Source organism: Nesoenas mayeri, assembly GCF_963082525.1.
Source record: "Nesoenas mayeri genome assembly, chromosome: 1".
Lineage (NCBI taxonomy): Eukaryota > Metazoa > Chordata > Aves > Columbiformes > Columbidae > Nesoenas > Nesoenas mayeri.
Window position 1 is genome coordinate 145,831,041 of NC_137541.1, and position 15,195 is coordinate 145,846,235.

The following is a 15,195-nucleotide window of genomic DNA, read 5'->3' on the forward strand; positions in this document are numbered from 1 at the left end:
GAAACCAGAAGAAATTTTGTGAATGGCACAACCTAAGTGCATGCTGTAACTTAGGTGACAGGACTCTCTAGAACTTTGTTCCCTGTTTCACATCTGGGAACTGTTGTGGACCTAGAGTAAAACTTCAGTATAATCCTTTTACAGTGAATCCACCTCCATCCAACCACACACACACGGGTTTTCACACATGGGTTTATATGTGAGCTTAGTCCCAATCTGCTTATAGTCACCTTCTTGTGCTGGAAATTCTACCTTTGCCTGAGGGATGGAGCTGCCTTGCAGCCTCACAGCTCTGCTCCCTGCATGGGTATTTATAGACTGAGATCAAACCAGCAGCCACCAGCCCTGCTTTAGACAAGCTCAGTTCATCACAGGGTTATCTTTCACTGCAAGGCACGTTTTCTGAAGGTGGTAGGCATTCCCGCCGCAGTTTTCAGTGTTCTCCTTGAAGAGAGTGCAGAGCTGCACAGCATTGCAATCATGCTCTCATGAGGGCTCAAGATAGAGGTAATGAAACTCTCTTGCACCTACAGGCTTGCCCTGTTTAAATGCCTGTCAGTGCCTTGTGGTCACAAGAGCTGTCCGAGGAGCTCAGGTCAGGCAATTCATCGTAAGTGATTCCTAACATGCCTTCTCTCACTGCATTATTCTGTACTCCTCACCATTCCTAGAGGCTTTGTTTAAGGATTGCTTTCCAGTGTGGATTTCTGAGGGATTTAAAATCACTAGTAAACTACAGCTCAAGTGTTTCTCTGTAAATTTGCAATATAAATGTGTGAATATGTTTTTCACTGTCCAGTTGATATTTATTTACGATTTAAAGGCTGTAAGACTTAAAAGGGTCTCCCTTCCTTTTCCTTTTGGAATTGGTTATCATCAGAGCCACATCTTTTAAGAAACTATAAAACTATTTCTGGATTTCATGATTTTTCCAGGCCTTTCAACACTTTGCTATTCATATTTCACCCTGGAGTTTTATTATTACATTTCTGGCATACATTGTTCTTTCTCCTCTGCTTTGCCCATTAATCCTTATTAATCTTCAGGGGCAGCACAGTCTAGTGACTTGAACATGGCACCTGGGATTGAAAGACCCAAGTGCTAATCCTGGCTTTGCAGCTGACTTGCCATGTGGCTTCAAACAAGCCACATCTCAGTCTCAGTCTCACTGTCAGTTCTACAGAGATAATAATTCTTGCTTAACTCTACCTAAATACCTCTCAGGGGCATTGTATTAAGTCATTAATACTTGTTAAGTGATTTGGATCTCCAAATTACTGTATAATCAGCATGGGTATTAACCATACAGATAATTTTATATATCTGTAAATGTTGAGTCTTCTGTCCTGCATCTGTTCAGATTTCTCCTGCAGTCTGGCTCCAACAGCCACACAGCACTTCAATGCAGATGCGTTGACTTTAATCCTTGTCAGTGGGGATGAGGAGAAGGAAAGATCTGGGTACTTTACATTAATAAAATGGCTAATTTTCAAATGACACTGGAGGAAGTTACCAGTCATTGCAAGCAAAGCAGTGGTCACCTTGTGAAACCCCCTCTGTCTCCACAGAAGTAGTCTCCTCATCCAAGAAAAGGTAACTGGGTTGAAGTGCTGCTTACACTTAGGATTCAGCAAGCAAAAAAATGTTAGTGTTGTGCCACAGGCTTTGTAAGATTTATTGAGAAGCCTGAAAGCTCAGAAATTAAAGTAAAAATTTTCTAAAAGCCCATATATGTGAAAATAGGAGAAATACCAGCCTGAATTCCCCAAATGGTGGTAACTCTGCCCAGGGAGGTGCTATGTCAATAGACTATGATGCATTTGCTACTACCCAAGTATCCACTCAGATTGTGCTAGGAAATAAAAAAGAAGATGGGGAATAATATCCTAAGTTGATTGAAATTAGTGGCTGAACTCCTGCTCGCTTCAGAGAAGAGAGATTTCATCCTAGGTGCAGAAGATATTGCAGCAATGGTTCCCTAGTCCCTTTTTCTTAAATCCTAGTTTCGACTGATTGGCTGCTGGCTCTTTTTGCTTATTTCTCATCATGTTCTAATATAGCTGCTTCTCCCTTTATAATATCCTTTTTTCCCCCCCAGTTTATTTTATTCATTCATTTCTTCTTTATTCCCTTAATCCCTTTCCCTTTTCATGTTCCTTTTGTTTTCTGACATGCTCCCAGCTGCCACCTTCTCTGTTTCTGCTGTCATCCATCTCTGTGCACCACATCTCCTTCACACAGCTCCTCGTGCTGACACCACCCCAGCCGGAGCTGAAAGGCCGAGGAGAGTGAAGTGAGCTTGACCTTCCCGCCTTGCTGAGAGCAGCGGTCCTCATTGCCTTCTGCTTCCCTTGCACAGGGAAGAACTGGGATGATACTAAAAACACAGAAGTCAAGAGAGATAGACAAGTACAGCAACATAAAAATTATGGAGCAGGGTAAGCTAGCATGTGCCCTGCAAGCTCCTGAATGTGTCAGGGGTATGTTCTCCTCTTACAGCTTGTAAGAGCTGCAGTATTACAAACGACACTAATTTGTGCTCTAAATTATTTGTGACTGCTGGTTATTTAACTGTTCGCTTACAGGCATGCTGGAATGAATTTGCCTGAAGGCAAACAGACGCTTTCTGGCCACGCTTGAGCAGGGCGAAGGCTCAGGCGCGGTGGCTGGCTCCAGCGAGGGCTGACGGGCTCACGAGAAGCAGAGACAAGGGAAAGCCAGCCTGGAGATTGGGGACCTCATCCATCTTTACGCCCCAAACCAGCTGGCACTGCTGAATTGATTGCATCGGGATGTGTTCTTATGCCAGTCAAAGCAGATGTTCATGCAGTAATTCCAATTCACGAGGGGGAAAGAAAAAAAAAGAACAAAAACCAAAACAACTGACCAAAGATTTCAGGAAGATGGGGTAGTTACAGCAGATACAAACTATTGGATGTGGAGAAAGGTGCTACCACTGGAAAAAGGTGATACCACTGGAAAAGGACAGGCTTTGGAGATTTACTAGAGCTAAAACTTAGCTCAGCCATGGCACCCATGTGAAGAAACAGGGAAGATGCCCTTGTATTTTATTTTCCAGTTTATTTCCTACTGAGGAGTGTGGAGGCCAGAGTGCTGTATTTGAATTTCCCCAGATTTTGCGCAGGTCCAAGAGCCAAGCTGATCTCTAACCTTTTTCACTGTCATTCACAGTGGTGGCATTCAAATTTAGAGCTTGATCCTGCCTGCCGGCATATGACAGACATTGAATCTGATTTTGTAAGATAGGCAGTGATATGAGCCAAGTTTGGCAGGACAAGACTGAGCTCTTATTTTGTTTCATCTGACAGTTTCAGTCAGGCAGTCTTGGTCTTCTTGTCGTGCCTTGTGGAAGTGCAAATGTAGATGTCACAGAGATTTTAAAATCAGAGCTGGCAAACCACAAAAAAGCTTGGTTTAGCTGGCTTCAATCTTTCTCTGGATTTTAGTTAGGCTGGATACCAAAAGGATTGCTTCTCTAATACACAGGAAATAATGGACTTACTTGAGTTAAGTAATGCTGTTTCACTGGCTATTCCTCCAGTCTGAAAATGCACTCATGTTATAGTGACAGAGGACTGAGCTGAGCATTTGGATTAAGTACAAAACCACCTGATGTTCCAGCCACTCCTTAACCCAAAACTTAATTTTTCCACTTTTGCTTATCTCTACGTTGTGCAGTTTTGGTTGCAGTCAGACTTGCATCTGGCCAGACTTCATTAAATAAGTTTCCTGTGCTCAGTGGAGTGAGGAACTTCTCATCAGAAAGATTTTGAGAGAGAAATCCATTCGTGGTGATGATGCAGGCTCTGTGCTTGCTTTTTTTTTTTCCAGGGCTGAGTGTTCTCAACTCCCTTTTCACTCATTTTCCCTTCTGATCAAGCATCAAGTGTCGTAGTGATGAAGAGGTGAATAAAAGCGAGCACAATACTAAAATTATTTAATGTGCTTAAAATATTCGGACATGGCATACGTGAATGCAATTAGCAAGGACTAAAAATAGTTCTAGTGATGAACAGGGCTGTGTAGTGGTGTGTTATAATTTGCCCAATATAACTCTTCTCCCCAGACGTACCTGACTCTGTGCTCAGCTTGGCTGGTCTTTGACTTCAGAAAGTGCTGTCCTAGCAGAGGAAGTCTTATGGAAAAAAGCTTGTAGCAACTTTGCCCCTGTTCGAATTTGTTCCAAAATTCATTACAGAATGCTTCAAATTATCTGGAATAACATATTTTGTCAGCAGAAGTAGTGCTTATATAGACTCTACAAAAAATTATTCCTTCTGAAAAGAGGTGTATACATGACCATTCATTTCAGAATAATCTTTGTCTTTTTGTTGATTGTCAGTCCATATCCAGAAGTGAGAAAAGCCCTGTATATTATTAGAAAGATTGTCTTTAAATACATTCTTTATTGTTTCTGGCTACCATTAAAGAAATTAAGCATGATTTTATGACTTAAAAACCCAAATAATTTCTGAATGCGATTTATGTAGCCTTCAAATTGGCCACGTAGATGGACTTGTTGCAATGTTACAATGACAGGATGGATTTGGCTGGTCCTAAATTCCTGTGCTGCAGATAATCCTGCCAGAAAGATGTATTTCCAGTGCTGAGCCCTGGCACCCCTCAGTACATATGTGATGAGGAGCAAACATAAGCACATATGTCCCCATTGGAGCTGTGGGTGCAACTCGAATTAGCCTCAAGCTTTCTGGCTTGGCCATGGCCGGGGTGACACTGAAACAAAGACGGGTCCCCTGGGGCCACCAGCCCAGGCTGCTGTGGATGGGGAGCAGCCCCAGGACCCCTGGGAGGGTGTCAGGCCAGGTGGGCTTGCATCACCCTGTGAGGCTTTGGGTGATGAGCCAGACCAGGCTGCTGAGATTTTTATTTCACTGTGCTGAGGTTGCTCCTGGTGCACTCTCTTGAGGCTGCTGTTCCACTGAGGTCTCCTGTGAAGGGATGAGGCTCTCTGTTTGCCTTGGCTTGTCTGTGGTGGGGCCAGTTTTGCTCAGACTGCTCAGACCTTGCAGGGCCAGCCTGCCCCTGTCCCCATCCCTTCTTAGGGAGGGCAGATTGCAGGCAAATGCTGCCTTCCCTCTTCCTTTGGTGTAGGATGCACAAGTAAAATTAATGAGCCCAGTAGGATTGTTTGCTGCCTCCCTGTGCACTATGTGCAGAGAGTGTCTTGAACCCCCACATTTACCTGCTGCTGCAGGGGGATAGTTATACAATTATTAAAAAATAATTTAAAAAAAGTACTAAAGTTGCTTCTTTCAAAATACAGCAGAGGCTGGAGTGTGGAGCCATGTCCCTGGGAGTGTGTTCCTATTGCTTCTTCAACTTCTGTTTATACAATTTTACAAAATTTTGGCAGGAATCAAGAGCACATACCAGGGTGTTGGCTTTTGTGAATCCCATGGGATGTGAAAGTCAAGCTGACTGGATGAACTTTGGTTACATATTCCAGACAAGCACAATGACTCTATTTATTCAGACTTGGCAGCCAGAATGCAGATTGACTCCGTGGGTAATAAATTTTCACAGCCACAAAACTTCAGTGGCAACCAACCTGATCCCGCACAGAAAAAATGCATACAAGGAAGGAGACTTGGGTTGCAAAAATATGTTAGATTATTATTCTATGTATGCGTACCAGTCAGTTAATTTATTTGTGCAATTCGTGTCAATCAATAGCCAAATGATGCCAGTGATCTTTTTCCCCTTAAAGGAACTACTTTCTATTACAAAATTTTCATATTGTAAAAGGACAAGTAGGGGCGAAAAAAAGAGAATTGTTCATATTACAATTGACAATCTCCTTTTAATATTTCACCCAAGACTGATTTAAGTTATCCAGTGACCTCTACAGAGAAGAGCAGGGTATTATAATGGGGACTGTTTCATGTGCTATGCCACACTTCAAGGAACCAAAAGGCAATAACCACTACAATTCAGTACTCTGAACAATCTTAAGTACAGTTTTGACATCTTCATGCTACGGAGCTTCAGATGCTTTCTGGGAGAGATGATGATGAAACTATTACTCTATGTGTTATAAATCAAAATGAATTGGCTCTTTAACTTGCAGATTTATGTTAACTACGTTGGTATCTGTTAATTGCATGCTCTTCAGATATTGATTGGGGATTAAAAAGTATATTTTCTTCAATCTGTGTGATGTAAAATATGCCAACAGGTAATTTTCCCTCTGCATATTAGATCCTATGATCACTGCCTGTAAAATTGAAACGATCAGTTTAAATGGATAAACTATGCTCATTAAAGAGGAAAAATACATTTAAGTAATTAAAATTAAGAGACTAATATGTGTGGATAATGTAATTACTGTGAGCACACACACACTCAGCTCAAGCCCAGCCTCTTTTGCTTCTCCTGAGTCTGTGAATCTCACTGCCTTAATTGCTGGCGCGGAGGGAAGGGTTGGGAAAGCCTTGCCCACTGTGGTCCCGAAGCTCTTAATCATGCCTCTGTCTTGCATTTGGCCTCCCTCATCTGTGGCTCATATTCCCTGGGTCAGTCACAGCCCTCCAAATGCCAGCCCTGGGAGCACAGAAGCACCTGTCACCCCTTGCACCGCTTCAGAAACTTGCCCTTCCCTGCTTGGTGGTTTTAGATGTAAATGCAAAATCTCCTCGAAAGTTTTCAAAGTCTTTCCCCTAAAATTCCCCATTTAGAAAGTAGAAAAATGAAAAGCTTCCCGGTTCTTGTACAGCTCACCTTCAGCTCTTTGAGAAATTGGACTACTTAAATGAGTCTGATTGTTCAAAGGTTAATTAATTACTTAAAGAATATCTGGGAATCACTCATGTACTGTTCCTATTCCTTTGTCTTTGATTTCTTTCTTTCCTGTTCCTGAGCTCAGGAGGAGATCTGAGATTAAAGAAGCTCAGAACTAGGAAGTAAAAGGAAATAGGTTCTCCCACTGACATTGAGACACAGATCCACGTTGTAATCTGCACATTCATTGGCAGGGAGGGGGTCTGTGTTATTCTTTTTGGGGCCTATTTCCTGCTAGGTAGATGGAAACATAGTGGTTGAGTGGGTTTTTTTCTTCTTCTTCTTCTTCTTCTTCTTTTTTTTTTTTTAAGTCCAGCAGGCATGTTGATTTAGGATTGTTCATTAAGCAAACCTGCAGGTCTCAGCTGAGGTTCTGCAGAGTATTTCATACAGCAGGAACCAGCCTGTGCCTCCGGAAGATTTTTATCTGTACAGTCAAGTTAGATAAAAATGTGACTAGGGAAGGGGACCAAGTCACAAAGTAATTTCTGAAGGTTGCTCATGCCAGGACCTGTGATGACTAGAAGTGAGTAATGGGATCTCAGCTCCGCTCTTTGTCATGTGGGTGGCAAACTCTGTCCTGGCTCTACAGAGCTTGTTCGAGCATCAAGGTGAGAGATCCAGGCTATATCAGCTGTACCGTAAAGCTCTGGTTACTGATCAAAGACCTCGCATAGCACACATAATACTGAGCAATCCAAGTGCATGAACGATATTAATAGTTGTAAGGAGTGGTGCTAAACCAAAGGTACCACGTGTGCGTGCCTGAGGAGCAGTACTTTCCTACTAGCCCTTCTCTGCCTAAATCTACTAATGTTCTTTTATGTCTTGTACAATATACACTTTCACACATCTTTTTCTGCTTGTTAAGAGGCAAACCAGCTGACACCATTACGCAGGATGCCATCTCCCCACCTGAAGGACAAGCCACCTCTCCTGACCACCCGCTCCCCTTCCCCTGCCACCCAACCCCTCCCTGCAAGCACCCCAGCATCTGGGTGTGCTATTGTAATTCTTCAGACATCCCGTCTGTCCTTCACTTTACTTTGCTCGATGGCGTCTACGGGCTGTATTTTAAACAACCTAGACAAGCAGGAAGAGTAATTAAATGTGAAGTGTTTCAGGATGAAATGCATTAAACAAAAAGAAATTGTATAAATATGTAAATAATTGAATCTATGTGTTGAATCTTCTTAACACCAAGAAGCTTTGCTCAAAATAGATGACATAATGGTTTGGTATAAATATTAAAAGGTTTTGATTTACTTGTTGTTTGGAATATATTGTAAAAAAAAGACTTCTAATAACAAGGGTTAAAGAAATCCATGGAAGAGCTTCATGCTTACATACCTCAAATTATTTGGCTAATATTCTGAATTTCAGAAGTCTAAATAGCTACAATTACCCTTGACTGAAATAATCACAGTTGAAACCCACGTTATACCCAAGTCTGGATCCATCTGTGAGATGCAACCAGGGGCAGTAATGCCCTCATATGCTCCAGTGAAGGCAGGAGAAATGCATTTTAGTGCAAGAAGGAAGAGAAGTGGCTCTTACCCTCTCATCCCCAACCACATCACCCATGCCAGTATACTGAGGAGACAGCGTGGCACAGCGCCGCTTGGCAATGAGGCACTCGGCCAGCCATGGGAAAGGCAAGATCCAGCCTGGTTCTAGTGAGTACTTAATTGTTTAGACAAAACACAGCAATGTTTCAAGGAAAAATTGGGAGACACCTCCTCCTGCCACCAAAACCCAGCTCTCCTGACACACAAAACCTTGTCTGACTTATCTGCTCCCAGTCAGGTAGTTCGGGGTCATTGAAAGCCAGGCAAGTGCCCTAATTGCAGTGTTATAGAGTGAACCAAACGCACAGCCAAGGCTCTCTCTCATTTGTCCTTGGCTTCCTCGGCACTCACGGGCCATGCCAAGACAGGACTGAAAATGCTCAGAGGAGAGGGATGGGGGGATGCTGGCGAGGCTCTGGGCAGGTAAGAGATAAGCAGCCCAGCGGCTAATCCCCGGGGCCAGCTCATCCTTGTGAAGTTTGGCCTGAAACCTTAATCCAGAATTCCCATTTCTCCCTCCTTTTTGGCCACTCTCTAAACCAAAACAAAACTCGAATCAGAAGGAGACTGATACAAAAACCTTCTGGGTCACATCAGGGTAATAAATCAAGAGCGCTGCAGACTGTTCCCCACCAACACAGCAGTCAGCACACACGGGCTGGCTCTGAGCAGCAACATCTGTTACTTCAGTTACAGTGCTGCCGTGTATTTTGATAACCTATATGTATGTTTTGAAAAAGCATTAGCAAAATATTTGCAGTAGCTCAGTCTCGACAAGAAACACGCTACAAGTGACATGTTAGTCGTCTGGTTCTTACCTGGTCATTCTCCTCTTCATCGCTGCTTAACTTGAGGTCATCTTCTAGCATTCTGGAAAGCAAGCAGTAGAATAAATTATAATTTACCAAAATGCTTTAAATCTGATGTTTTCTCTGAGCTACTGTAAACATCTAATAATTTAAATAGAAAGAAAATATATTTTATCCCAGTAACTCTGTACATGTGACGCTTTATAATTTTTTCTCATCCAGTTCCTATCAACTAACTTCTTAGTTTATTTCCTACTATTACTGCCTAAGGGAAAATGTTTACTAGACTAAGAATGGATTTTGAAAAGATTGTTGTTATTAGAGTCACTGAAAAGCAATTTTTATATGCTAAAAATAATATTTTTGATGCTGACAGGTCAGTAGTCTCTCTGAAAGGAAAATTTTGCTCCATTTGGCTTTGAGCTTACAAAACACAAGTAGATATTTACACTGGCAGTACTGCAGCACAAATAAGATTCAGTGATGTTTCCCAAAGGCCATTTTTACTTTATTGCTTGTTTGATGTAAAATTGACATTGACTGAAACAATTAAAACTAAAATATACCATCTCAGTGCACAAGAGTATCTATGAGGATTTCACTGTCATATAAACATAGAAAATAATGCATCTTTTCTAATGAGGATTTCATCCTCCCTTCCCATATCCTTTCCTCAACTTGCTTAAACTGGCTCACAAAGAAGAGGAGTTTGTTTTTACCTCCTTGCATTTTTGTTTTTACAAGCTAGGTTTAAGTAACCAGAAGTTAAAGGAGTGGAAGAGCTGCAGTGCCTGGAAGGTCTTCAAGAACGGGATATACTTTTAAAAAACACTTATGTAATAATAATAATGATGATAATGTCGGAAAGTTGCTAATTTTTCTTGCGTTGTGGGAAACGAGAATCTGTAATTTTGCCTCGAAAGAAAGCTTGGTGAGCAATTCAAACACTTCCTGTGACGTGGGTGGTCTCCGGAGTGTAAATATCTCAAGAAGACATATGTAGTAATTTCAAACCACCTCCTTGTACTTGTGCCTAGATCTTCCAAGAGCGTGCCTGAAAAGTGTGACTCTTACATGGTGTGCCGTGTCTTAAAAGAGCACTGAGCCCAACCACGCTCTTCTCAGCTCCTCACTATACGTACAGTCCCTGCCTGTTGCTGCTATCACAGCTGCTTCCCTCTTTCCCTGTGGCACCTTTTGTGAAATGTAGGTGTATAAGAACAGGATTGGGGGTCAGAGCAAAAACTCCCACTAGTTCGCCTCTTAAAGACTCCTGTCTTGCTGTTTTTCCCCACATTTCCTTCTGCTTGTGCCAAGATTTTTCCTCTGTAAAACCAACATATCAAATTCAGCAAAATCTCATTGCAATGCAGACACCTCAAATACAGGACACCCATTTAGAGGAACTTGATAATCTCACAGCAAGACTTGCCTGTGTTTTATCCAGAAATACGTCGGACAGGCAGGAAAAATCTTGCTTTGCCATCTCCTGAGTCAGCAAAAACTCCAATGGCCATATTGATGCAGCCACTGGCCAACCTAACAAGCCCTTCTTGTGGGCAAGTGGACAGGTATGAATGACATGGGATACAGCTCCCAGGACCTAAAATACGTCAGAGAGTCAAAGCTTCCTGTAGACACTGCAAGATTCACATTGGCTTTGGATCCCACCACTTACAGGGATCAAAACAATCTTAAAATTGCTCATTTTTTTTTTAGTTAGATCTGTTTAGAGCACCCCTGAGAACACAGGGCTTGAAAACAGAAAGCTAAGATCTGGGATTGGGCACTAGGTAATTAAATATGATGAAATCAGCACTGGTAGTGATTTAACCAGAGAGAGATGTTCTTTACTGTGTGAAAAACAGAGCACCCAGAGTGTCGCTGCCTGCTCTCCCTTGAATTTGAGTGTGCAAATTTCTGCCAGTGAGGTGGTTGTTAAGCACATTATGTAAGATTTTAGTTCCTAAATGGAAGTTGCAAAATCAAAAACATATACTGAAATGTTCTAGGTAGCTCTACATATTTATTAGTGTCAAGGCTTTTTGTATCAACATAAAAAAATGTGTTTTGGGAGTCTGTGATTAGAAGCAATTTTGATGCTTCAAAGCCTTGAGATTGTGTGGAGGTACGAGTGGAGCTAAGGTGAGGTACCAGAAGTGCAAATGGGAACCATTCACACAAAAGGAACATGAAACCACAACCTTGGCCCATCAGTCTCTCCTTGCTTGTATGTTTTAGCCCATCTTTATTTTCCCTGTCTGTTTCTCATTTCAGAGGTGCTGGTCTCCAAGAAAAGCACTGCCTGCCCGGGGCTCATGGCCCCTTTTGGAACTACGGTCAGCATACAATCTCCTAATAATGGGGATAGGAAAAAACAGGGCATCGTAAAATCCTTGCTTGTTTTTTTTCCCTAGAGCAGAACCTGACCTGGCTAATCTATGTATTTGTCACAAGAATGCATCAGCTTAAGACAGCTTGCCAATGCAGAGGTCTACCTTGTAAAGGCAGGAGCTGTGCAGGTGTAACCTCCATGCCTGAAAGTCTTCACTCTTCACTGGTTCCCAGAGTGCTTTCACTGTCAGATGAGGCCCTCAGCCCTCATCTACAAAGCTACAGTCAGAGCAGGACACGCCGTCACCAATGTCTTTAGGGCCTGTTGCGATAGGACAAGGGGTGATGGTTTTAAAATAAGGGAGGGGAGATTCAGGCCAGACATAGGGGCGAAATCTTTTACACTGAGGGTGGTGAAACACTATCCCAGGTTGCCCAGAGAGGTGGGAGATGCCCCATCCCTGGAGACATTCCAGGCCAGGCTGGATGGGGCTCTGAGCATCCTCATGTAGTTGCAGATGTCCCTGCTCATTGCAGGGGGTTGGACGAGATGACTTTTGAAGATTCCTTCCAATTCAAACTATTCTAAGGTTCTACAATTCTATGACTTCAGCTTCACCCCTCAGCAGTCCTGGAGAGGGAGGGTCTTTGGACACCAAGCAGGTCTCACAGCCCAGGCTGAAGCACTCGCCAGGTGAGAAGGATGTATTTGTGTTAGAGTGACTCCAGTTTGCAGTAAGCATCTTAAAGAAGCTTGATCAATTTTGACTCTGTATACTTTTGAGGAACGCTTCTCCTCAACAACTCATCTCCATCATGGCAATCATGATGGTCGAAAGAAAGAGTCCATAATTGGACCATCAGACCCCACTAGAAGAAAGGGAGAACAGAAGAGAAAAAGAATACTTTAAGCTCACAAGAGGCATCACATTAATTTGTAATTTATCTGAAAAGTGCTTTGGCACAGATTCAGCACAAGATGAGCTTTGGTACACCATAAGGTAGCAGAGCACTTCATGCTTAAATCAACCCCTGCTCAGGATGGAATTTCCTTACGTATTCTGGCAAATTAGTACAAGGATCCACAGACAAACACATACAAGCTCATGTGCAAACACAGCCTTTTCAACACAGCCTATCTATAGTTATTTTCTATAATACCGTTTTTAGAATATGCAAAATCCAGGCCAATAAGTGACATCATCTGCAGGTTTTTAGATTTTTTGAAATGGACTTGGCTTTGGTGTGCGTGGGCACTGGTAAAAAGATAAATAAATGTAAGTTTGTAAACAAAAGCTAGAAAAATGAAGCAGTACTCAAAGCAGCCCTGAAAACCACACACTACCACTTAGGGCTTCCGCACTTGAGCGCATACGGTCAGGAAGTCAGTTTGCAGAACCTAATTACACATTTTTAGTGAAATCTCTGTGAGGTCGTGGAGGCAGCGAGGGGTGGGAGGCTCAGGCAGGAGCACTTTAATTAATGCATTTGTTCCTTTCTCTGCAAAGACCGTGACAGGTAGAGACATAATGGAAGGAAATGAGGATGAGTTTGGGATATTGAGAAATGCCTCAGCAAGCCAGCTGGTTTCTTTCTCCCCAATTAAGGGGTTGCAGCGTGGGGTGCTGGGCCACTCGGTTACGGTGGGGAAGGAGGGGGTGAGGGGTTACTTATATGCAATGGAAAATAGACTGAACATCTTGTAGAGGGCATTGATGTTCAACATCTGCCAATTATAATGTGACTGCGTGTCCAAATCTCCTGCACAGCTTGTCAGAAAACCGGACCTGTTTTATCTGGGGGCTGCTGACTGCATTGGTTCAACAGGCTGCCAGGGTCGGGTGACCATGTGGGGCACTGCAGAGGGACCCTGCACAACTCCTGCTCATCCCAGCATGTCGAAGAGCCTGGAGATGCTCCTGATTAGAAGTACCTGAGGTTTGGGATGGGAGGCCATCGCAGGCCACCTGGGAACTACCTTGCTGAAAGGCAATGGTCAAGTGGAGACTTGCAGCTTTGCTGTTTTGTCTGTCTCTCTTCTTTCCGGATTTGTTGTTGTTGGAAAGTCAAGTCTTAAGCAAGGATTATCTTCAGTCCCAGACAGAGTCCAGGTGATAGCAGGAAGACATCTAGGTTTCCCTCCAGGAAGTAACAACAAAATCACATCAAGTTTCAAGTGTGAGAGCCCAGATCAAGGATTTTTGGGTTTGAAAGAGCTGGAGGAGAAGGAGCTAATGGAGGAGAAGATGTCAGTGGTGCAGTGTCTGGGGGAGGTGGTCTTGAACTGGCGCTTGGGAATCAGTCGTAACTTTTAAGGTCTGAAGCCAGTCTGAGACACTTCCAGCATAGCCTTACTTAGAAGGATATCCATTTTCCTCCAGGGTGAAGACATGGCCCCACTCAGGAATTATCCTTCACATCTGCTGGTGCACACGGAGGAAGCAGCTGGCATCACACCTTGCATTTTGCTTTAACCTCTTGATACATTTCACATTGCTTGGCCTAATGAATTCTTTCCTTCCCCCCTGCAAATTATTTATTGAGGCATAAAACTCAAGAAATGCCTCTGTGGTTTGGTTTTGTGATTAGAGAGATTCCCTTTTGGCACATAAATCAAAGGACAAGAGAAGAAGCCTTGAAGATTTTCAAGGTAGGTTATGAAAATGAGAGGAAAACCTCTCCTTGTGTCCCTCTAAGCTACTATACCAGATATGGTCTTCCTGATAATTTGGTAATTAGAACCAAACAAAGATCAAGATTGGACTGGAAAAATATTGACAGTAATTAAATCATTAACACTAATGGTTTAAGAGGGAACATGCCAATGGTTTGCAAGGCTGGGGTCCAAATTTATGTATGTTGCAATTGTCATTTAAATAAATTCAGAAGTCACCATCTTTGCAATTTGTGAAAGATCTCATGAATGTGTTAATCTGATCAAGTATATTGTTCCATTTTAATGCTAGGCAGTATCTCAGTCAGAATACCATGTTTATTACAGTCTTCTGTGATTTCTGCTCATTATGTAGGAAAGGAACTTCAGTAGTGGAAAAATACTTTGATTTTGGCTGAAGAGGAACCCCACAAAGCGAAGAGTTGTGATGAAATATGAAAATCAGATAACTAAGTGCTCATTCCAGCTTATGCAACCACAATGTTTCATCTGAATGAGACTGGTTTTGGAAAATTATCTTATTTTTTAATGTACAATATTGACATTTTATTTTCTTTCCCATAAATGCATAGTGACCTTTCAAGAACTGGACATTAGTTTCAATATTAGCAGAAACCCAGAAACAAACCAGATATTATTCTAAGTAGCAGTATGCTAGAAAGCTCTCAGACTGGCTCCAGATGTTTAAAGTCACAACTAATGTGCTGGTATAGGAGAAGAAAAGTATTGCTTCACGTTGTAGAAAAACAAAACAAAACCTTCCTGGAGGCACAAAATTGTGCAAGACCTTTAACTTTTGTTCCCAGCAAAATCAGAGAGAACACCAGGTGGGAATCTGCTGTTCCTATCCGCACCTTATGTTACTGAGATTATTTCAGCCACGAGTGCTCACATACGTAATATGATTTAAGCTGCAATAATACAAATGTATGTTCAGTTTCTGGCTGTCTTTGGTTGCTTTCTAAAAGATAAATGCAAGGAAAAATATGCC

The 15,195-nt window shown here is 42.4% G+C and overlaps 1 protein-coding gene across 1 annotated transcript in view; it reads right to left on the reverse strand.

Moving 5' to 3' along the window:
• The window catches only part of AFF3 (ALF transcription elongation factor 3), a gene marked incomplete at both ends in the record, with an annotated part of 326,580 nt that overhangs the window by 84,954 nt on the left and 226,431 nt on the right, over positions 1-15,195 (reverse strand). The window contains one exon of the mRNA XM_080347050.1: positions 9,206-9,257. Within this exon, the coding sequence (XP_080203176.1) occupies positions 9,206-9,257 (52 nt within the window). The remainder of the gene's footprint in view (positions 1-9,205; positions 9,258-15,195) is intronic.